This window comes from Engraulis encrasicolus, chromosome 20 (assembly GCF_034702125.1).
Source record: "Engraulis encrasicolus isolate BLACKSEA-1 chromosome 20, IST_EnEncr_1.0, whole genome shotgun sequence".
NCBI classification, from domain to species: Eukaryota; Metazoa; Chordata; class Actinopteri; order Clupeiformes; family Engraulidae; genus Engraulis; species Engraulis encrasicolus.
Window position 1 is genome coordinate 7136920 of NC_085876.1, and position 24327 is coordinate 7161246.

At 39.0% G+C, this 24327-nt stretch overlaps 1 protein-coding gene across 2 annotated transcripts in view; it reads right to left on the reverse strand.

Annotated features, from left to right (window-relative positions):
* The window catches only part of si:ch211-250g4.3 (uncharacterized), a 66051-nt gene that overhangs the window by 21636 nt on the left and 20088 nt on the right, over nt 1-24327 (reverse strand). For both annotated transcript variants that reach the window (XM_063185285.1, XM_063185284.1), the window contains exon 5: nt 1-24327. This exon is cut by the window's left edge and continues 20794 nt beyond it; it is cut by the window's right edge and continues 5440 nt beyond it. In XM_063185285.1, coding sequence (XP_063041355.1) covers nt 1-24327 — 24327 coding nt within the window.

Consider the following 24327-nt stretch of genomic DNA (forward strand, 5'->3'; position numbering starts at 1 on the left):
CCCTCTGTATGTGGACCTCTGATTGCAGTGCCTCTAGCTGCTCTTTATGGTTATTTAGGTATTCCTCTTTTCCCTTTAATTTCAGTTTTTCTGCCATCATCTCCTGCATTGAATGCTCAACATATTTCGTTCTTTCCCCTAGTTCAAACTCCCTCATTATAACTTCAGATTTTTCCATTTCAACCCTTTCCCTGCTTTTTTCCAACTCTTCTCTTTCCGAGTGAAAATGATCTTTCATTCTTTCCAGCTCACACCTTTCTCTTGACAATGTGTTTTTGTGGTCTTCGATTTCCTGTCTTTCCTTGTGCAGAGTGGTTTTCAATTGATTTAGTTCCTGTCGTTCAGCGCCTAAATTCTCTTGAATGATGACATCTACTTTTGCTGTCTGTCGTTTAAGTTTGTCCCATTCTCTTTGTAAGTCTTCCCTCATTCTCTCCAGTTCATCCTTTTGAACATGAAGAAGCTGCCAGTTTTGAGCAATTTCTTGTTTTTGCTGTTGAATATCAGTTTTTAACAACTGTGAGTCTTTCTGAAGATTTTGCTGTTGCAACTCAATCTCTTTCTTCTGCTCTTCCAAATACATCCGCGTTATGGCCATATCCTCCCTTTCTTGTATCATCAGTTTATTACGGTTTTCCATATCTTGGTTTTGTTTTTCCATTGTCGTTTTATCATCTTCTAGCTGTTCACAATCCTGTTTCACATTTTCCATTGTGCTTTCCAACATTTGTGTTTGCATTTCCAATTCAGTCCTTAGTTTGTCCAAACTTTCAAATTCCAATTTGCTGTTCTTCATCATGTCGTCCACTTGGACCTGTCGCCAGTTTAACTCAGCAATCTTACTTTCAAGCTGCCTCTGCTCCTCCATCACAGTTTGCTTCACATTCTCGATCTCATCTGATTGTTTCAACAGCTCTGTCTTGTAGTGCTGTAGTTTTTGTTTTTCCAATTCCACATTTTGTCTTTCTGTTTCAAACTCTTTCTTCTGCATCTCTAGGTCTGCCTTAAAGTTGTGTAAGGAGTCTTTCTCACTCTGAAGAGCTTGCATTTCACGTTGTATGTCTTCCATTTTCATGTCTAGTTCATCCTTTGATTTTGCAAGTTGTTCAGGCTCAATAGAGGTTTCAGCACCATCACCCTTAGATGTTGTCTTTTCAATCCCTACTTCAATTTTCTCAGTTATTACCTTTTGAATACTAACTTCTTCACTTTGTTTTTGTATTTTCTTTTTGGTTTTCTCAAGTATTTCCCTCTCTGTTTGAAGGATGCTCAACTGGTCCTGAATCTGCTCTGTACCTCTTTCTCTTTCAAAGTCTTCTTTAGCCTTTATGAGAGCTTGGCATTGGATTTCAAGTTTATTTTCAGCTTCCCTCAGTTTGTTGTCCTTAATTTCAATAAAGCCAATTTGCTGAATAACATTGTCTTTCATGGTTTGAAGCTGACTTCTGTCATTCTGTAACTGATCCAGATAATTAGATTTCATTTCATTTAGTTCTTTCTTCTCAATAGTAATTATATCCATAACCTTGCCAATCTCCTTCTTAGCCTGCCTGATTTTCCTTTTGAATTGTTCCATCTCAGTAAGTTTCCTGTTTTGTCTTCTGATGGTGTATTCCACTTCCCTTCTCTTGGCCTCAATTTCATCTTTAGTCAGTTCCATCTCTGCCATCTCCCTCTTCATTTTTTGGATTTTGTCACCAAGTTCTTCTTTTTCTCTCAGATTGTCTTCCTTTATGGTTTCTAATTTCTCCATCTCTTCCTTCACTATGCGTCTCTTCAATTCAGCCTCCTGCTGTTGTTTGAATATTTCGGATTTTATCATCTCGAGTTCCTCTTTTTCGGTATGTGATTCATTTTTTGTTGTGTTCAGCAGTTCTTTCTGTCTTTCAATGTCTGATTTCAATCTCGCCAAGTTCTCCATCTCGGTTTTTATTGCTTCCATTTTGTTGTCATTTTCATCCCTCTCTGCTTTAAGATCTTTTTTGATTTGCTGAAGTGTGTCCATTTCTCTCCTCACTTCATTCATTTTTGTTCTGATCTCTTCTTTTGCTTCCTTAAGTTTCTCAATGTCAGTAGAGGCCTCTTTGATTTCACCCTCTTCAATAGGTATTTCTGTTTTTCTTACTTCAAAATCTGCCTGCATTTTCTCAATGTCTACCCGACTCTCAGGTATTTCTTCTCTTACCTTCTGCATCTCTTCTTTCAGTGTATCCACTATCTGTCTCTCAATTTCAAGGATTTTTCTTTGTTCTTCAAACTGATTCACCAGTTTGCCTCTTTCCTTTTCAACATCTTCTCTGAGTTTCTCAAGATGTTCTGTTTGCCTTTGATGTGTAAGTTTAGCCTCTCTGAGTTTGTTGCCTTCCATTTCAATGACACCGATTCTCTCATGAAGTTCTTGTTCAAGTGTTTGAAGTGCAGCTCTGTCAATCTCCATATGATTATGGTAAGTTGCTTTCATTTCATTCAAATGTTGCTTCTCAGCAGCAATTCCCTGCAAAACAACTTCCAGCTCCTTCTTCGCCTGCTGGATGGATCGCTTTGATTCTTCCATCTCACTAAGTTTCCTGTTTTGTCTTCTGATGGTGTATTCCAGTTCCCTTCTCTTGGCCTCCATTTCAGCTTTAGTCAGTTCCATCTCTGCCATCTCCCTCTTCATCTTTTGGATTTTGTCATCAAGTTCTCCTTTCTGGTTTTGGATGTCTGCTCTCACGCTTGCCAATGACTCCATCTCTTGTAGCTCTTCTTTGAGTTTCTCCAGTGTTTGCTTTTCCATGTCAAGGATGTTTCTTTGTTCCTCAAACTGATTCACTAGTTTGACTCTTTCATTGTCTACATCTTCTTTGAGTTTCTCAAGATGTTCTATTTGCAATTGACATGTAACTTGTGTTTCTCTGTGCTTGTTGTCTTCCATTTCAAGGAAGCTGACTCTTTCCTGAAGTTTTTGTTCAAGTGTTTGAAGAGCATTTCTGTCACTCTCTACCTGATCATGGTAAGTGGCTTTCATTTCATTCAAATTTTGCTTCTCGGCAGCAATTCCCTGCAAAACAACTTCCAGCTCCTTCTTTGCCTGTTGGATGGATCTCTTTGATTCTTCCATCTCACTAAGTTTCCTGTTTTGTCTTCTGATGGTGTATTCCACTTCTCTTCTCTTGGCCTCCATCTCAGCTTTAGTCAGTTCCATCTCTGCCATCTCCCTCTTCATCTTTTGGATTTTGTCATCAAGTTCTCCTTTCTGGTTTTGGATGTCTGCTCTCACGCTTGCCAATGACTCCATCTCTTGTAGCTCTTCTTTGAGTTCCTCCAATGTTTTCTTCTCCATTTGAAGGATGTGTCTTTGTTCCTCAAACTGGTTCACCACTTTGCCTCTTTCAATGTCTACATCTTCTCGGAGTTTCTCAAGATGTTCTTTTTCCATTTGATGTGTGACTCTGGCATCTCGGAGCTTGCCTTCTTCCATTTGAAGGAAGCTGACTCTCTCCTGAAGTTTTTGTTCAAGCGTTTGAAGAGCATTTCTGTCACTCTGTACCTGATCATGGTAAGTTGCTTTCATTTCATTCAAATGTTGCTTCTCAGCAACAATTCCCTGCAAAACAACTTCCAGCTCCTTCTTCGCCTGCTGGATAGCTTTTCTTGATTCTTCCATCTCACTAAATTTCCTGTTTTGTCTTCGGATGGTGTATTCCACTTCTCTTCTCTTGGCCTCCATCTCAGCTTTAGTCAGCTCCATCTCTGCCATCTCCCTCTTCATCTTTTGGATTTTGTCATCAAGTTCTTCTTTCTGGTTTTGGATGTCTGCTCTCACGCTTGCCATTTCTTCCATCTCTTGCTTCAGCATCATAAGCTTTGCCTCGATGTCCTCTTTTTGTTGGCTTAGTTCAGACTTTAACGTTTCCATGACTTCTTTTTCTTTTTGTGTTTTAATTACTTGTTTTTCAAGATCTTCTCTCTGTTCGTGGATGTCTGTTCTCAGCATTTCCAAAGATGCCATTTCAGTTTGTATCTTTTCCATTTTATTTTCAATTTCTTCCCTCTCTGTGGTGAGGCTATCTTTGATTTCCTGAAGTTTGACCGTTTCTTTTCCCAAGTCATCCAATTTTGTGTTGATGTCCTCTTTTGTTTTTGCAAGTTTTTCATTTTCAATAGAGGCTTCCTCACTTCTGCCTTCTGCAAGACCTTGTATTTCAGCTTCCCTTATTTCTAACTCTGCATGCATTTTCTCAAGGTCAACCTGTCTCTGTTGTATTTCTTCCCTGTCTTTTTGTAGCTCTTCTTTGAGTTTATCCAGTGTTTGCTTTTCCATTTCAAGGATGTTTCTTCGTTCCTCAAACTGATGCACTAGTTTGACTCTTTCATTGTCTATATCTTCTTTGTATTTCTCAAGATGTTCTTTTTCCATTTGATGTGTGACATTGGCTTCTCTGAGCTTGTTGTCTTCCATTTCAAGGAAGCTGACTCTCTCCTGAAGTTTTTGTGCAAGTGTTTGAAGAGCATTTATGTCACTCTCTACCTGATCATGGTAATTTGCTTTCATTTCATTCAAATTTTGCTTCTCAGCAACAATTCCCTGCAAAACAACTTCCAGCTCCTTCTTCGCCTGCTGGATAGATCGCTTTGATTCATCCATCTCACTAAGTTTCCTGTTTTGTCTTCTGATGGTGTATTCCAGTTCCCTTCTCTTGGCCTCCATTTCAGCTTTAGTCAGTTCCATCTCTGCCATCTCCCTCTTCATCTTTTGGAATTTGTCATCAAGTTCTCCTTTCTGGTTTTGGATGTCTGCTCTCATGCTTGCCAATGACTCCATCTCTTGCTTCAGAATCATGAGCTTTGCCTCTGTGTCCTCTTTTTGTTGGCTTAGTTCAGACTTTACTCTTTCCATGACTTCTTTTTCTTTTTGTGTTTTAATCACTTGTTTTTCAAGTTCTTCTTTCTGTTTGTGGATGTCTGTTTTCAGCTTTTCCAAAGATGCCATTTCAGTTTGTAGCTTTTCCGTTTTATTGTCAATTTCTTCCCTCTCTGCGGTGAGGCTGTCTTTGATTTCCTGAAGTTTAACCATTTCTTTTCTCAGGTCATCCAATTGTGTGTTGACGTCCTCTTTTGCTTTTGCAAGTTTTTCATTTTCAATAGAGGCTTCCTCAATTCTGCCTTCTGCAAGACCTTGTATTTCAGCTTTCCTTATTTCTAACTCTGCATGCATTTTCTCAATGTCAACCTGTCTCTGTTGTATGTCTTCCCTGTCTTTTTGTAGCTCTTCTTTGAGTTTCTCCAATGTTTGCTTTTCCATTTCAAGGATGTTTCTTTGTTCCTCAAACTGATTCACTAGTTTGACTCTTTCATTGTCTACATCTTCTTTGAGTTTCTCAAGATGTTCTATTTGCAATTGACATGTAACTTGTGTTTCTCTGTGCTTGTTGTCTTCCATTTCAAGGAAGCTGACTCTTTCCTGAAGTTTTTGTTCAAGTGTTTGAAGAGCATTTCTGTCACTCTCTACCTGATCATGGTAAGTGGCTTTCATTTCATTCAAATTTTGCTTCTCGGCAGCAATTCCCTGCAAGACAACTTCCAGCTCCTTCTTCGCCTGCTGGATGGATCTCTTTGATTCTTCCATCTCACTAAGTTTCCTGTTTTGTCTTCTGATGGTGTATTCCACTTCTCTTCTCTTGGCCTCCATCTCAGCTTTAGTCAGTTCCATCTCTGCCATCTCCCTCTTCATCTTTTGGATTTTGTCATCAAGTTCTTCTTTCTGGTTTTGGATGTCTGCTCTCATGCTTGCCAATGACTCCATCTCTTGCTTCAGCATCATACGCTTTGCCTTTATGTCCTCTTTTTGTTGGCTTAGTTCAGACTTCAACCTCTCCGCATCTTCTTTGTCTCTTTGTGTTTTTATTACTTGTCTTTCAAGTTCTTCTTTCAGGTCTTGGATGTCTGTTCTCAGCATTTCCAAAGATGCCATTTCAGTTTTTAGCTTTTCAGTTTTATTGTCAATTTCTTCCCTCTCTGCGGTGAGGCTGTCTTTGATTTCCTGAAGTTTAACCATTTCTTTTCTCAGGTCATCCAATTTTGTGTTGACGTCCTCTTTTGCTTTTGCAAGTTTTCCATTTTCAATAGAGGCTTCCTCACTTCTGCGTTCTGCAAGACCTTCTATTTCAGCTTTCCTTATTTCTAACTCTGCATGCATTTTCTCAATGTCAACCTGTCTCTGTTGTATTTCTTCCCTGTCTTTTTGTAGCTCTTCTTTGAGTTCCTCCAATGTTTTCTTCTCCATTTCAAGGATGTTTCTTTGTTCCTCAAGCTGGTTCACCTGTTTGCCTCTTTCAATCTCTATATCTTCTCTGAATTTCTCAAGATGTTCTTTTTCTATATGATGTGTGACATTGGCATCTCTGAGCTTGCTGTCTTCCATTTCAAGGCAGCTGATTTTCTCCTGAAGTTTTTGTTCAAGCAATTGAAGAGCATTTTTGTCACTCTCTACCTGGTCATGGTAAGTTGCTTTCATTTCATTCAAATGTTGCTTCTCAGCAGCAATTCCCTGCAAAACAACTTCCAGCTCCTTCTTCGCCTGCTGGATGGATCTCTTTGATTCTTCCATCTCACTAAGTTTCCTGTTTTGTCTTCTGATGGTGTATTCCAGTTCCCTTCTCTTGGCCTCCATTTCAGCTTTAGTCAGTTCCATCTCTGCCATCTCCCTCTTCATCTTTTGGATTTTGTCATCAAGTTCTCCTTTCTGGTTTTGGATGTCTGCTCTCACGCTTGCCAATGACTCCATCTCTTGTAGCTCTTCTTTGAGTTTCTCCAGTGTTTGCTTTTCCATGTCAAGGATGTTTCTTTGTTCCTCAAACTGATTCACTAGTTTGACTCTTTCATTGTCTACATCTTCTTTGAGTTTCTCAAGATGTTCTATTTGCAATTGACATGTAACTTGTGTTTCTCTGTGCTTGTTGTCTTCCATTTCAAGGAAGCTGACTCTTTCCTGAAGTTTTTGTTCAAGTGTTTGAAGAGCATTTCTGTCACTCTCTACCTGATCATGGTAAGTGGCTTTCATTTCATTCAAATTTTGCTTCTCGGCAGCAATTCCCTGCAAAACAACTTCCAGCTCCTTCTTTGCCTGTTGGATGGATCTCTTTGATTCTTCCATCTCACTAAGTTTCCTGTTTTGTCTTCTGATGGTGTATTCCACTTCTCTTCTCTTGGCCTCCATCTCAGCTTTAGTCAGTTCCATCTCTGCCATCTCCCTCTTCATCTTTTGGATTTTGTAATCAAGTTCTTCTTTCTGGTTTTGGATGTCTGCTCTCACGCTTGCCATTTCTTCCATCTCTTGCTTCAGCATCATACGCTTTGCCTCCATGTCCTCTTTTTGTTGGCTTAGTTCAGACTTCAACCTCTCCGCGTCTTCTTTGTCTCTTTGTGTTTTTATTACTTGTTTTTCAAGTTCTTCTTTCAGTTCTTGGATGTCTGTTCTCAGCATTTCCAAAGATGCCATTTCAGTTTTTAGCTTTTCCATTTTATTGTCAATTTCTTCCCTCTCTGCTGCGAGGTTATCTTTGATTTCCTGAAGTTTGACCATTTCTTTTCTCAGGTCCTCCAATTTTATGTTGATGTCCTCTTTTGCTTTTGCAAGTTTTTCATTCTCATTAAAGACCTCCTCTTTTCTGCCTTCTGCAAGACCTTGTATTTCCGTTTTCCTTATTTCTAATTCTGCATACATTTTCTCCATGTCAACCTGTTTCTGATGTATTTCTTCCCTGTCTTTTTGTAACTCTTCTTTGAGTTTGTCCAGTGTTTGCCTCTCCATTTCAAGGATATGTCTTTGTTCCTCAAACTGGTTCACCAGTTTGCCCCTTTCATTGCCAACATCTTCTCTTAGTTTTTCAAGTTGTTCTGTTTGCATTTGATGTGTAATTTTGGCTTCTCTGAGCTGATTGCGCTCTGTTTCAATGAAGGCGATTCTCTGGTGAAGTTCTTGTTCAAGTCTTTGAAGCACATTTCTATCGTTCTCTACTTGATCATGATAAATCATTTTCATTTCATTCAACTTTTGCTTTTCAGCCCAAATTTCCTGCATAATCGCATCCATCTCCTTTTTCGTCTGTTGCATAGCTCTCTTTGATTCTTCCATCTCACTAAGTGTCCTGTTTTGTCTTCTGATGGTGTATTCCAGTTCCCTTCTCTTGGCCTCCATTTCAGCTTTAGTCAGTTCCATCTCTGCAATCTCCCTCTTCATCTTTTGGATTTTGTCATCCAGCTCCTCGTTTCGGATGTGGATGTCTTCCTTTATTGTTTGCATTTCCTCAGCCTTTTGTTTTAGCATCGCTTGCTTTGCCTCAGCATCACCTTTTGCTTGACTTATGTCAGATTTTAGCTTCTCAAGTTTGTCCCTTTCATCACATGTCACACGTTTTGCTTTTGCAAGCTCTTCCTGATCTCCCTGAATGTCTGATTTCAATCTATCTAGCTTGCCCATCTCAAATTGTATTTGTTCCAATTTACTATCAATTTCATATTTGTCGTCTTTCAGGCCCTCTTTGATGACCTGCAGTTCATCCTTTTCTTTCTTTACAATTTCCATTGTTGAGACAAGTTCTTCTTTTTCTCTGGTTAGTTTTTCATTCTCAGAAGAGGATTCCTTAACACTCCTCTCTGCTTCTCTCTGTAATTCTGTTTTCATCACTTCTAACTCTACCTGTAGTTGGTTAATCTCCACCTTTTTCATTTCTAATTCTTCACTTCGCTTCTGCATCTCTTCTTTGTTTTTTTCCAGTAATTCCCTTTCCATTGCAATAATTTGTCTTTCTTCTTGATGGTCTCCAACCATTTTATCTCGTTCTTTCTCCAAATCTTCTCCAGCTTTTTTCAGAACTTGTCTTTGTAGTTGAAGTGCAACTTCAGCTTCTCTCAGTATGTTACCCTCAGTTGCAATGAAATTAATTCTGTCAATGAGTTCTTTTTCTGTTCTTTCAAGTTGTTTTTTGTCTTTCTGTATTCGTTCATGGTAAGCAGATTTCATTTCCATCAGTTCCTTCTTCTCAATTTCAATTTTCTGCACAAGTCTGTTAATATCATCTTTAGCCTCTTGGATAGCCCTCTTTGATTCTTCCATCTCACTAAGTTTCCTGTTTTGTTTTCTGATGGTGTGTTCCATTTCCCTTCTCTTGGCCTCCAGCTCAGCTTTAGTCAGTTCCATCTCTGCCATCTCCCTCTTCATCTTTTGGATTTTGTCATCAAGTTCTTCTTTCTGTTTTTCAACGTGCTTTCTCATTGTTGTCATTTCTTCCACCTCTTGTTTCAGCATAATATGCCTTCCCTCTGTATCCTCTTTTTGTTGACATAGTTCAGATCTTAACCTTTCCAGTTCTTCTTTTTCCATGTGTGTTTTGCTTGCTTGTTCTTCAAGCTCTTGTTTTTGTCTTTGGATATCTGTTTTCAGTGTCTCTAGATACTCTGTGTCAGTTTTTACCCTTTTCATTTTACTGGCAATTTCTTCCTGCTCTGCTTTGAGATTATCTTTGACGTGGTGAATTTTGTCTGTTTCTTTCCTCAATTCATCCATTTTTGTGTTTATCTCTTCTTTTATTTTTGCTAGTGTTTCACTCTCAATGGAGGCCTCCACAAATTTCCCTTCAGTTACATCTTGAATTTCTGTTTTCATCTTTTCTAACTCTGACTTCATTTTCTCTATCTCCAACTTCTTCACATTAATCTCATTACTCTCTTTATTCAACTCTTCTCTAGTTATGGCCAGCATTTGCTTTTCCTTTTCAATCCCGTGTCTCTGTTCTTGAAACTGTTCTGCTATTTTATCCCTTTGCTTTTCTAAATCTTCTGTGGCATTCTTCAGGGTTTCTGTTTTAATTTGAAGTTTGTTTTCTACTTCTATCATTTTTTCCCCCTCAATTTCAATTAATCTAGCTCCCTGAGTAAGCTCCTGGTGCATTTTTTGCAGCTGCTCTTTGTCACTGTCTAGCTGCTTTTGGTAAGTTTCTCTCATTCCGTTCAGCCTGGATTTTTCAAGAGCTACATTCTTCATCTCTTTATCCACTTTTTCTTTGGCCTGCTGAATGGCTCTCTTTGATTCTTCCATCTCACCAAGTTTCCTGTTTTGTCTGCTGATTGTGTGTTCCACTTCCCTTCTCTTGGCCTCCAGCTCAGCTTTAGTCAGTTCGATCTCTTCCATCTCCTTCTTCATCGTTTGCATCCTGTTAATCATCTCTTCTTCTTGCTTCTTAACATCATCCCTCATTTTTTCAATTTCTTCCTCATCTTTCTTCAGCTTCATTTGCTTTGATTCAATGTTCTCCCTCTGTTCAGATATGCAAGATCGGAGAGTCTCTAATTCTTCTTTCTGTGCATACATTGTCGTTTCAAGATCTGATTTCTGTTTGTGGATGTTAGCCTTCAATCTATCCAAATCCTCATATTCCCTCTTCATCATCTCAATCTTATTATCAACTTCCTCCCTCTCTGATCTGATATCATCCTTGAGCAGCTGAAGGATGTGTGTTTCATCGCATATTTCTTGCATTTTTGCATCCAGTTCTTCCTTTGCTTTTCCAAGTTGTTCAGTGTCTTCTGAGCTCGTTTTTTCCACAGAGGCCCGCTTTCCTTTCATATTTTCCAACTCAGCTACACTCTTAAGTGTCTCAGCTTTACTCATTTTTATTTCTTCACTTTCTGCCAGCATCTCTTTTTTGAAATTTTCAAGTAAATCCTTTTCTTTTTCAATGAATTCCTTCTGTTCCTTAAAATCTGCATCGATTTTATGTCGCTGTCTTTCAAGATCTTGTTTGGCTCGCTGTAAAGTTTGGGTTTCTATTTGAAGTGCACTCTCAGCTTCCCTCAATTTCCTGTTCTCAGTATCAATAACATAAATCCCCTGACAAAGTTCCCTTTCTATTTGTTGAAGCTGATCCCTATCTCTTTCAAGCTGTTCCCTGAAGATAAGTTTCATTTCATTTATTTCAACCTTATCCAGGGAAATTATCTGCATTTCTTTATCAACATCTTCTTTTGCCTGCTTGAGGTCACTTAGCTTCCTGGCCTGTTTTCTGATGGTGTGTTCTAGTTCTCTCCGCTTTGCCTCCAGCTCAGCTTTAGTCAGTTCCATCTCTGCCATCTCCCTCTTCAGTTTTTGTATTTTATAATCAAGTTCTAGTTTCTGTGTTTGGATATGTTCTGACATTGTTCCCATGTTCTCCGTCTCTTGTCTCAGTAGTGCCAGCTTTGCTTCTGTGTCATCCTCTTGTTTCCTTATGTTAGATTTAAGTATCTCCAGTTCTTCTCTCTCTGCCTTTGTTTGAAGAACTTCCATATCAAGTTCTGCTTTCTGTCTGTTGACCTCTGCTTGTATTACCTCAAGATGTTGAACCTCTTTCTTTGTTTCCTCTAGTTTGTTGTCAGTTTCATCTCTTTCTATTTTGACTTCATCCTTAAGCTGCTGAAGGGTAGCCATTTCTTTCTTTATGTCTTCAGTTTTTGTGTTGAGCTCTTCCTTCCGTTTGGACAGCTGTTTCATTTCAACAGAGACATCTTGTAAGGTTTCCTCCAGAGCACCTTCTGTTTTCATCCTTCCAAACTCTGCTTCTCTTTGCTGGATCTCCACCTCCCTAATTGACATTTCCTTATTTTGTTTGTCTATCTCATGTTTCATTTTATCCAAGAAATCCTTCTCAGTTTCCAAGCTCTTTTTCTGCTCTTCAAATTGTTCTGCTGATGCAGCTCTTTCATTTTCTATGTCTTGTTTGGCTCGATTAATCATGTCATGCAAATCCCTTTGTATTTGTTGGAGCTGATTTCTGTCACTCTCTAATTGGTCTCTGAAAATGGTTTTCATTTCTTCTATTTCAACCTTCTCCAGAGCAATTCTCTGCATTTCTTTGTCAATGTCCTCTTTTGCCTGCCAGAAACCAATCCTAGATTGATCCAGTTCATTTTGTTTCCTGGCATATTTTCTGTTGGAATGTTGTAGTTCTCTTCGCTTGGTCTCCAGCTCAGCTTTAGTCAGTTCCAACTCTTGCATCTCCCTCTTCAGACTTTGTATTTTATCATCCAGCTTCTCTGTCTGCCTTTGGGTTTGTTCTTTTATTTTTGCCATGTTCTCCGTCTCTTGTATCACTACAGTTAGCTGTGCCTCTGCGTCCTCCTTCTTTTTACTTATGGTAGACGTAAGATTATCTAGTTCTTCTCTTTTGGTTTTTACATTAAGAGTTTCCATGTCAAGTTCTGCTTTTTGCCTTTGAACTTCTGCCTGTATTATCTTTGCCTCTTCCAGTTTGCTATCCCTTTCCGCTCTGAGTTCATCGTTGAGATGCTGAAGGGAAGCCATTTCTTTCAACATGTCTTCCACTTTTGTATTCAGTTCTTCCTTCTGTTTGGAAAGCTGTTCCATCTCAATAGAGACTTCTTTTAAGGTTTCTTCCAGAGCATCTTCTGTTGGTCCCTGCTTAATATCCACCTTCCTAATGGATATTTCCTTACTTTGTCTGTCTATCTCATCTTTGGTTTTATCCAAGAAATCCCTCTCAATTTCCAAGACCTTTCTCTGCTCTTCAAACTGTTCTGCCATTGCATCTCTCTCATTTTCTAGGTCTTCTTTGGCTCGATTAATCATGTCATGCAGTTCCCTTTCCATTTGTTGAAGCTGATTTCTATCTTTTTCCATTTGGTCTCTGAAAATGTTTTTCATTTCATTTATTACAACTTTCTCCTGAGCAATTATTTGCATTTCTTTGTTAATTTCATCCTTTGCATTCCTGAGGTCAGTCTTGGATTTTTCCAAATTATTTCGTGCCCTGGCATGTTTTCTGATGGTATTTTTTAGTTCTCTTCGCTTGGCCTCCAGTTCAGCTTTAGTCAGCTCCACCTCTTCCATCTCCCTCTTCAGTCTTTGTATTTTATCATCAAGGTCATCTTTCTGTGTTTGGATTGTCTCTGTAATTGTTGCCATGTTCTCCATCTCTTGTCTCAGTAGTGCCAGCTTTGCTTCTGTATCTTCCTCTTGTTTCCTCATTTTAGATGTAAGTGTTTCCAGTTCTTCTCCCTTAACATTTGCTTCAAGAACTTCAATGTCAAGTTCTGCTTTCTGTCTGTTGACCTCTGCTTGAATTGCCTTTAGATATTCATTCTCTTTCTTTGTTTCCTCCAGTCTGTTGTCAATTTCACCGCTTTCTGCTTTGAGTTCATCCTTAAGTTGTTGAATGGAAGCCATTTCTTTATTTATGTCTTCCATTTTTGTATTTAGTTCTTCTCTCTGTTCGGAAAGCTGCTCCATCTCAACAGAGACTTCTTTCAAGGTTTCTTCCAACAGATCTCTTTTCATCCTTTCACATTCTGATTCTCTTTGCTGAATCTCCAACTCCCTAAGAGACGTTTCCTTGTCTAACGCATCTTTGATTTTATCCAAGACACCCCTCTCAGTTTCCAAGACCTTTCTCTGCTCCTCAAACATTTCAACCATTGCAGCTCTCTCGTTTTCTATGTCTTCTTTGGCCTGTTTAATCCAGTCATGCAGTTCCCTTTCCATATGTTGAAGCTGATTTTTGTCTCTTTCTTGTTGGTCTCTGAAAATGTTTTTCATTTCATTTATTTCAACTTTCTCCAGAGCAATTATTTGCATTTCTTTGTTAATTTCATCCTTTGCATTCCTGAGGTCAGTCTTTGATCGTTCCAGATTATTTCGTGCCCTGGCATGTTTTCTGATGGTGTTTTTTAGTTCTCTTCGCTTGACCTCCAGTTCAGCTTTAGTCAGCTCCACCTCTTCCATCTCCCTCTTCAGTCTTTGTATTTGATCATCAAGGTCATCTTTCTGTGTTTGGATTGTCTCTGTAATTGTTGCCATGTTCTCAATCTCTTGTCTCAGCAGTGCCAGCTTTGCTTCCGTATCTTCCTCTTGTTTCCTCATTTTAGATGTAAGTGTCTCCAGTTCTTCTCCCTTTACGTTTGCTTCAAGAACTTCAATGTCAAGTTCGGCTTTCTGTCTGTTGACCTCTACTTGAATTGCCTTTAGATATTCATTCTCTTTCTTTGTTTCCTCCAGTCTGTTGTCAATTTCACCCCTTTCTGCTTTGAGTTCATTCTTAAGTTGTTGAATGGAAGCCATTTCTTTATTTATGTCTTCCATTTTTGTATTCAGTTCTTCTCTCTGTTCGGAAAGCTGCTCCATCTCAACAGAGACTTCTTTCAAGGTTTCTTCCAACAGATCTCTTTTCATCCTTTCACATTCTGATTCTCTTTGCTGAATCTCCAACTCCCTAAGAGACATTTCCTTATTTTGTTTGTCTAACTCATCTTTGGTTTTATCCAAGACATCCCTCTCAGTTTCTAATACCTCTCTCTGCTCCTCAAACATTTCCACCATTGCAGCTCTCTCATTTTCTATGTCTTCTTTGGCCCGTTTAATCATGTCATGCAGTTCCCTTTCCATTTGTTGTAGCTGATTTTTGTCTCTTTCTAGTTGGTCTCTGAAAATGTTTTTCATTTCATTTATTTCAACTTTCTCCAGAGTAATTATTTGCATTTCTTTGTTAATTTCATCCTTTGCATTCCTGAGGTCAGTCTTTGATCGTTCCAGATTGTTTCGTGCCCTGGCGTGTTTTCTGATGGTGTTTTTTAGTTCTCTTCGCTTGACCTCCAGTTCAGCTTTAGTCAGTTCCACCTCTTCCATCTCCCTCTTCAGTCTTTGTATTTTATCATCAAGGTCATCTTTCTGTGTTTGAATTGTCTCTGTGATTGTTGCCATGTTATCCATCTCTTCTCTCAGTAATGCTAGCTTTCTTTCTGTGTCTTCCTCTTGTTTACTGATATTAGACTTAAGTGTCTCCAGTCCCTCTCTCTCAAGTTTTGATTGAAGAATGTCCATGTCAAGCTCTGCTTTCTGTCTTTTGACTTCTGTCTGTATTTCATTTGTCTCCTCCAGTTTTCTGTCAATTTCATCCTTTTCTGCTTTGAGTTCATCCTTGAGCTGCTGAAGAGAAGCCATTTCTTTCTTCATGTCTTCCAATTTTGTATTCAACTCTTCCTTCTGTTTGAATAGCTGCTCCATCTCTAAAGGTGCTTCTTTCAGAACACCTTTGTCTTCTATTTTGATATTTTCAAACTCTACTTCTCTTTGTTGAATCTGCACCTCCCTAAGGCTCAAATCTTCATTTCTTTTGTCTATCTCATATTTAGTTTTATTCAGCAAATCCCTCTCAGTTTCCAAGGTCTTTATCTCGTCCTTTAACTGTTCCACCATTGCAGCTCTTTCATTTTCTAGGTCTTCTTTGGCACGATTAATCTGGTCATGCATCTCCCTTTCCATTTGTTGAAGCTGATTTCTGTCTCTTTCCAGTTGGTCTCTGAAAATTGTTTTCATTTTATTTATTTCAACCTTTTCGAGGGCAATTCTCTGCAGTTCTTTGTCAATGTCTTCCTTTGCCTGCCTTAGGTCTGTCTTTGATTGCTCCTTGTTACTTCGCTTCCTGGCCTGTTTTCTGATGGTGTGTTCCAGTTCCCTTCGCTTTGCCTCCAGTTCAGCTTTAGTCAGTTCCACCTCTTTCATCTCCCTCTTCAGTTTTCGTACTTTATCATTAAGTTCTTCTTTCTGGATTTGGATGTGCTCTGTCATTGTTGCCATGTTCTCCGTCTCTTGTCTCAGCAGTGCCAGCTTTCTTTCTGTGTCTTCCTCTTGTTTACTGATATTAGACTTAAGTATCTCCAGTTCCTCTCTCTCAACATTTGATTGAAGAACATCCATGTCAAGTTCTGCTTTCTGTCTCATGACTTCTGTCTGTATTTTCTTTGTCTCCTCCTGTTTTCTTTCAATTTCATCCTTTTCTGCTTTGAGTTCATCCTTGAGCTTCTGAATAGAAGCTATTTCTTTCTTCATGTCTTCCAATTGTGTATTCTGCTCTTCCTTCTGTTTGGATAGCTGCTCCATCTCTACAGGTGCTTCTTTCAGAACACTTTCACCTTCTGTTTTCATCTTTTCAAACTCTACTTCTCTTTGTTGAATCTGCAACTCTTTAATGGTCAGTTCGTCAGTTCGTTTGTCTATCTGATGTTTGGTTCTATCCAGCAAATCCCTCTCATTTTCCAAGACTTTTCTCTGTTCTTCAAACTGTTCTGCCATTCTGGCCCTTTCATTTTCTATGTCTTCTTTGGCTTGCTGCAATGTCTGGGTTTGTATTTGATGTGCACCCCGAGCCTCCCTCAATTTCCTGTTCTCCATATCAATGAGATTAATTCTATCGTGAATTTCCATTTCCAATTGTTGAAGCTGTCTCCTATCACTTTCTAACTGGTCTCTGAAAGTGGTGTTTATTTCATTTATTTTAGCCTTCTCAAGAGCAATTCTCTGTATTTCTTTGTCAACTTCTTCTTTTGCCCTCTTGAGGTCAGTCTTTGATTTTTCAATGTCACTTTGCTTCCTGGCACATTTTCTGATGGTGTGTTGTAATTCTCTTCGTTTGGCCTCCAGCTCAGCTTTAAGGAGTTCTATCTCAGCCATCTCCCTCTTCATTCTATGCACGTTGTCATCCAAATCCTCTACCTGCCTTTGGATGTTTTCCTTCATTGTTTTCATGTTATCTGTCTCTTTTCTCAGCTGCATCAGCTTTGCTTCTGTATCTTCCTCTTGTTTCTTTAAATTCGATTTTAGTGTCTCAATCTCTTCTTTTGTAGCTTTTGCTTGAAGAAGTTCTGTTTCCAGCTCTTCTTTCTGCCTTTGAATTTCTGTCTGCATTTTGTTTAGATTCTCAATTTCTTTCTTTGTCTCCCCCATTCTTTTGTCAGTTTCATCCCTTTCTGCTTTGATTTCATCCTTGAGCTGCTGAAGGGAGGTACGTTCTTTACTAATGTCTTCCATTTCTGTGTTGAGTTCTTTCCTCTGTTTGGAAAGCTGTTCCATCTCTACAGAGGCTTCTTCTTTTGACTCACCTTCTGTTTTCGTCATGTCAGACTCTGTTTCTCTTTGCTGAATCTCAGCCTCCCTGATCAATATTTCTTCATTTCGCTTCTCTATCTCATCTTTGGTTTTCTCCAATAACTCCCTCTCAGTTTCCAAGGCCTTCCGCTGTTCCTCAAACATTTCTGCCATTGTAGATCTTTCATGTTCTATGTCTTCTTTGGCCTGTTGATAAGTTTGGGTTTGTTTCTGAAGGGCACTCTCAGCTTCCTTCAATATCCTGTTCTCAATATCAAAGAGATTTATTCTCTTGTTCAGTTCCATTTCCGTTTGTTGAAGCTGACTTCTGTCACTTTCCAGTTGATCTCTTAACATTGTTTTCATTTCATTTATTTCAACCTTCTCCAGGGAAATTCTCTGCATTTCTTTATCAATATCTTCCTTTGCCTGCTTGAGGTCACTTAGCTTCCTGGCCTGTCTTCTGATGGTATGTTCTAGTTCCCTCCGCTTTCCCTCCAGTTCTGCTTTAGTCAGTTCCATCTCTGCCATCTCCCTCTTCAGTTTTTGTATTTTATCATCAAGTTCTTCTTTCTGTAATTGGGTGTGTGTCATCATTGTTGCCATGTTCTCTGTCTCCTGTCTCAGCAGTGACAACTTTGCATCTGTGTCGTCCTCTTGTTTCCTTATGTTAGACTTAAGTTTGTCCAGTTCTTCTCTCTCTGCCTTTGCTTGAAAAATGTCCATGTCAAGTTCTGCCTTCTGTCTTTCAACTTCTGATTGTAATATCTTTAGGAGTTGAATCTCTTTCTTTGTTTCCTCCAGTTTGTTGTCAGTTTTACCTCTTTCTGATTTGACTTCATCCATAAGCTGTCGAAGGGAAGCCATTTCTTTCTTCATTTCTTCCGTTTTTGTGTTGACTTCTTCCTTCTGTTTGGAAAGTTGTGCCATCTCAATAGAGACTTCTGTTAAGGTTTCATCCAGAGCATCTTCTCTTTTCATCCTTTCAAACTCTGCTTTTCTTTGCTGAATCTCCACCTCCCTAATGGACATTTCCTTTTTTTGTTTGTCTATCTCATGTTTGGTTTTAATCAAGAAATCCTTCTCAGTTTCCAATACCTTTTTCTGCTCTTCAAATTGTTCTGCTGTTACAGTTCTTTCATTTTCTATGTCTTCTTTGGCTCTGTAAATCACATCATGCAGTTCCCTTTTCATTTGTTGAAGCTGATTTCCGTCTTTTTCTAATTGATCTTTGAACATGTTTTTCATTTCGTTTATTTCAACCTTCTCTAGAGTGATTCTTTGCATTTCTTTGTCAATGTCTTCATTTGCCTGCCTGAGATCAGACTTTGACTGCTCCAAGTCATTTAGTTTTCTAGCATGTTTTCTGGTAGTGTGTTGCAGTTCTTTTCTCTTTTCCTCGAGCTCATCTTTAGTCAATTCCATCTCTGCCATCTCCCTCTTCATTACTTGTATTTTGTCATCCAACTCCTCTGTCTGCCTTTGGATTTGTTCCTTCATTGTTGCCATGTTATCTGTCTCTTGTCTCAGTTGTGCCGACTTTGCTTCTGTATCTTCCTCTTGTTTCTTTAAATTCGATTTTAGTGTCTCAATCTCTTCTCTTGTAGCTTCTGCTTGAAGACGTTCCATTTCCAGCTCTTCTTTCTGCCTTTGAATTTCTCTCTGTATTTTGTTTAGATTTTCAATCTCTTTCTTTGTCTCTTCAAGCTGTTCCATCTCTGTAGAGGCTTCTTTAATTGTTTCTTCCAGAACACCTTCACCTTCTGTTTTCAACCTTTCAAATGCTGTTTCTCTTGGCTGAATATCCACTTCCTTGATGGATAGTTCTTGATTCAGTTTATCTATTTCTTCTTTGGTTTTCTCCAACAAATCCCTCTCAGTTTTAAAGACTCTTTTCTGCTCCTCAAACTGTTCTGCCATTGCAGATCTTTCTTTTTCTATATCTTTTTTCCCTTGATGTAAAGTTTGAGTTTGTTTTTCAAGTGCACTCTCAGCTTCCCTCAATTTCCTGTTCTCAATATCAATGAGATTTATCCTGTTTTGAAGTTCCTTCTCGATTTGTTGAAGCTGATTTCTGTCACTTTCTAGTTGGTCTCTGAAACTTGATTTCATTTCATTTATTTCAACCTTCTCAAGAGCAATTATTTTCATTTCTTTGTTAATGTCTAATTTTGCCTGCCTGAAAGCAGTCTTTAATTGCTCCATGTCAGTTTGTTTCCTGGCCTGTGTTTTGGTGATGTGTTCCACTTCCCTTCTCCTAGCCTCCAGCTCAGCTTTAGTCAGTTCCATCTCTGCCATCTCCCTCTTCATTGTTTGTATTTTGTCATCCAACTCCTCTGTCTGCCTTTGGATGTGTTGCTTCATTGTAACCACGTTATCAGTTTCTTGTTGCAGTTGCATCAGCTTTACTTCTGTATCTTCCTCTTGTTTCTTTAAATTAGATTTTAGTGTCTCAATCTCTTCTCTTGTAGCCTTTGCTTGAAGAATCTCTATGTCCAGTTCCTCTTTCTGCCTTTGAATTTCTTCCTGTATTTTGTTAAGATTTTCAATCTCTTTCTTTGTCTCTTCCAGCTTTCTCTCCGCTTCATACCTTTCTGCCTTGAGGTCATCCTTAAGCTGCTGAAGGGAAGCCATTTCTTTCTTCATGTCTTCCAATTTTGTGTTGATTTCTTCCTTCTGTTTGGAAAGCTGTTCCATCTCTACAGCGGCTTCTTGCAATGTTTCTTCCAGAACACCTTTACCTTCTTTATTCATCCTTTCAAACCCTTCTTCTCTCTGTAGAATCGCCACCTCTCTAAGGAAAACGTCTTCAGTTTGTTTCTTGATATCACTTTTTGTTTTCTCCAGTAAATCCTTCTCGGTCTCTAAGATTTTCCTTTCCTTTTCAATATCTTGTTCAGCTTGCCGTAAAATTTCAGCCTGTGTTTGAAGAACATCAACTTCCCTCAATTTTCTGTTCTTCATATCAATTATATCAGTCCTCTCATGAAGTTCCTTTGCCATTTGTTGAAGCTGATGTCTGTCACTTTCCAATTGATCCCTTAAAATACTTTTCATGTCATTGATTTCAACCTTCTCTAGAGCAATTCGCTGCATTTCCTTGCCAATATCCTCCTTTGCTTGCCTGAGGCCAATCTTTGATTGGTCCAGGTCATTTTGTTTTCTGGCGTATTTTCTGGTGGTGTGTTCTAGTTCTCGTCTCTTGGCCTCCAACTCATCCTTAGTCAGTTCCATCTCTTCAATCTCCCTCTTCATTATTTGTATTTTGTCATCTAGCTCCGCTGTCTGCCTTTGGATGTGCCCTTTCATTGTTGCCATGTTCTCCATCTCTTGCCCCAGAAGTGCCAGCTTTGCTTCTGCATCCCCCTCATTTTCCTTTATGACAGATTTAAGTGCCACCAGTTCTTCTCTCTCAGCTTTTGCTTCAAGAGTTTTCATGTCAAGTTCTGCCCTTTGTCTTAGAACTTCTGCCTGTATTGTCTTTGCCTCCTGCAGTTTGCTGTCAGCCTCATCCCGTCCTGTGTTGAGTTCATCCTTAAGCTGCTGAAGGGAAGTCATCTCTTTCTTAATTTCTTCCATCTTTATATTCAGTTCTTCCTTCTGTTTGGAGAGCTGTTCCATCTGAACAGAGGCATCTTTCATTGTTACTTCCAGAGCACCTTCACTTTCTGTTTTCATCCTTTCAAATGCTGTTTCTCTTTGCTGAATCTCCGCCTCCCTGATCAATAGCTCTTCATTTTTCCTCTTCATCTCATCCTTGATTTTCTCCAACAAATGCCACTCAGCTTCCAAGACCTTTCTCTTTTCCTCAAACTGCTCTGCCATTGTAGTCTTTTCATGTTCTATGTCTTCTTTGACTTGCTGTAATGTTTTACTTTGTATTTGAAGTTCACTCACAGTTTCCCTCAATTTCCTGTTCTCAATATCTATGACATTTACCTTGTCTTTAACTTCCCTTTCCATTTCTTGGAGCTGATATCTGTCACTTTCTAATTGTTGTCTGAAAATGGTTTTCATTTCATTTATTTTAACTTTCTCCTCAGTTATTCTCTGCATTTCGTTGTTAATGTCCTCTTTTGCCTGCCTTAGGTCAGTCTTTGATTGCTCTATTTTAGTTTGTTTCCTGATCTGTTTTCTGATGGTATGTTCTTGTTCCCTTTGTTTGGCTTGCAGCTCAGCCCTAGTGAGTTCCATTGTTGCCATCTCCCTCTTCATTATTTGTATTTTGTCATCTAGCTCCTCTGTCTGCCTTTGGATGTGCCCTTTCATTGTTGTCATGTTCTCCATCTCTTGCCCCAGGAGCTCCAACTTTGCATCTGTGTCTTCCTGTTTTCCCCTGACATTAGCCTTTAGTGTCTCCAGTTCTTCTCTCTCAGCTTTAGCTTGAAGAATAACCATATCAAGTTCTACTTTCTGTCTTTGGACCTCTGCCTGGATTTTGTTCAGATTTTCTATCTCTGTCTTTGTTTCTTCCATTCTTCTGTCACTTCCATCCATTTCTGCTTTGAGTTCAACCTTAAGATGATGTAAATAACCAATTTCTTTGTTAATGTCTTCCCTTTGTGTGTTTAGATTTTCCTTTTCGTTGTAAAAGTGCTGTGTCTTAATAGACAATTCTTTCATTTTCTCTTCCAGAGCACCCTCAGCTTCTCTTTTCATCGTTTCAAACTGTGCTTCTCTTGCTTGAAGTTCCATTGCCCTCATGGATGTTTCTTCATATTGTCGCTCTATCTCCATTTTTATTTTTTCTAACAAATCGCCCTCAGTTTGCAAGATTTTTCTCTTTTCTTCCACTTTAGCTCTTTCATTTTCCATGTCTTCCTTTGCTTTCTGTAAAGACTGAGCATGGGTTTGAAGGGCACATTCTTCCTCTATTATTTTTTTCCTCTGATTTTCAATGACATCAACTTTCTGCTCAAGTTCCCCTTTCATGTGTTGAAGCTGACTTCTGTCATGTTCCAGTTGGTGTGTATAACTGGTCTTCATTTCATTTATTTTGTCTTTTTCAAAAGCAATTCTATGCATTTCCTGGCCAACCTGCTCCTTAGCCTGCTGTAGGTTAGCCTTAGTTTGTTCCATTTCATTCAGTTTCTTCTCGTGTCTTCTGAAGGTGTGTTCCAGATCTAGTCTCTTTGCCTCAAGTTCAGTTTTAGCCAGTTTTATCTGTCTCCTCTCCCTTTTCATGGCATCATCATGTTCCTCTCTCTGTCTCTGAATGGCTTCCATTTTCTCCATCTCTTGAGTCAGCATCAGGAGCTTTGCTTCAGTGTCTTCTTTCTGCGCCCTCAGGTCAGATTTTAGCTGCTCCATTTGTTCTGTTTCAGCCTTCGTTTCATGAATTGTCACCTCAAGCTCTGCTTTTCGAGTCTGTATTTCTGCCCTTATCATTTCCAGATTCTGAATATCTGTTTTTGTCTCTTCCATTTTACTTTCAATTTCAGCCCTTTCCCTTTGGACTTTGTAGTCCAATTCGTCTCTCTCCCTCTGGATGTGTTCCTTCATGGCTGCCATGTTCTCCATCTCTTGTCCCAGTGTCACCAACTGCGACTCAGTGTCTTGCTTTTGTTTCCATATGTCAGACTTCAATACTTCCAGTTTTTCTTCCTCAGCTTTTATCTCGTACATAGTTGCCTGAAGCTCTGCTCTCTGTTTTTCAATTTCAGTCTTTTCTCTCTCCATCTCTGCTTTTGTGTTTTCGGTTTTACTCTGAATTTCATCCCTCTCTGTTTTGAGATTATCCTTGAGCCGTTGAACATTTTCCATTTCTTGTTGAATTTTTTCCATGTTCATATTCAGTTCTTCCTTCAGTGTAGCAAGTTGCTCACTTTCAGCGGAAGCCTCTGCAATTACCTTTTCCAGAGCACTTTGCCTTTCCACTTTCATTCTCTCAATCTCAGCCTCACTTTGTGCAATTGCTGCCTTCTGTAGTGTTATTTCTTCACTTTCTTTACGTAACTCTTCTCTGATATTATCCAATGTTTCCTTTTGAATTTGAAGGGATTTACTCTTATTCTCAAACTCATCTGTCAATTTCTTGCCCTCAGCGTCAATTAAATTGATCCTCTGCTGAAGTTCTCTTTCAATTTGTTGAAGCTTTTTTTGGTCATTTCCCAGCTCATCAATGAAAATGGTTTTCATTTTGTTTATTTCAACCTTTTCCAGGGCAATTCTTTGGATTTCCTTGCCCAGTTCTTCTTTTGTCTGCATGAGGGTGGTTTTTGATTTCTCCATGTCATTTAGTTTCTTGGTCTGTTTTCTGATTGTATGTTCTAGTTGTTTTCTCTTCCATTCCAGTTCAGCTTTGGTGAGTTCCATGTCTTCCATTTCTTTCTTCATCTTCTGGATTTTGTCCTCCAGTTCCTCTTTCTGCATCTGAATCTGTTTCCTCACGATTCCCATGTTTTCCATCTCTTGGTGCAGCATCAGTAGCTTTGAGTCTGATTCTTCTTTTTGTTTCATTGTTTCAGATTTTAGTGTGTTGAGTTGTTCTTTTTCAACATTTGTTTCATACATAATTCTCTGAAACTCAGATTTCTGTTTTTCAACTTCAGCTTTCACTCCCTCCAATGTGTCCATTGCCAACTTTGTCTTCTCCAGTTTACTTTCAATGTCTGCCCTTTCTGTTTGCAGATCATCTTTCAGCTTCTGAAGTGCTTCCCATTCTTGTTGCATTTCTTCCATTTTCCTTTGGAGTTGTTGCTTTGCTGTAGCAAGTTGTTCAGTCTCTGCAGATACATCTCTAAACATTTGTTCTAAAGCACTCTGCCTTTCATTTTTCATCTTTTCCAATTCGGCCTCGCTTTGCACAATCTCTGCCTTCTTAAGGCTTATTTCTTCATTTTGTTTCTGTAGGTCTTCTCCGAATTTGTTTAGTGCTTGCCTCTCCATGTCAAGATTTTGTCTCTGATTCTCAAAGTGGTCAATCATTCTACTTTTCTCATTTACAATATGTTCTTCAGCCTTCTGTAGATTTTGTGCTTGGAATTGGAGAGCCCTTTCAAACTCTCTCAATTTTTCGCCATCAATGTTTATGAGGTGGATCCTCTGCTGAATTTCAATTTCCATTTGGTGAAGCTGACCTCTGTAATTGTCTAACTGATCCTTGAAAATTATTTTCATGAAATTCAGTTCTTCCTTTTCAAGAGCAATTCTCTGCATTTCCTTCTCAACTGCCTCTTTAGCACGTTTTAGGTCAGTCTTTGATTGTTCAATTTCATTTCTTTTCCAGGCCTGCTTTCTGATGGTTTCCTCCACTTCCCTATGCTTGTCCTCCAGCTCCACTTTAATCAGCTCCATCTGTCCCATCTCACTCTTCATCTTTTGCATTTTTTCATCCAGCTCCGCTTTTTGCCTATGGATGTCTTCTGTCAAGATTCCAATTCCCTCCCTCTCCTGCTTCAGCATCAACAGTTTTGTTTCACTGTCCTCCTTTT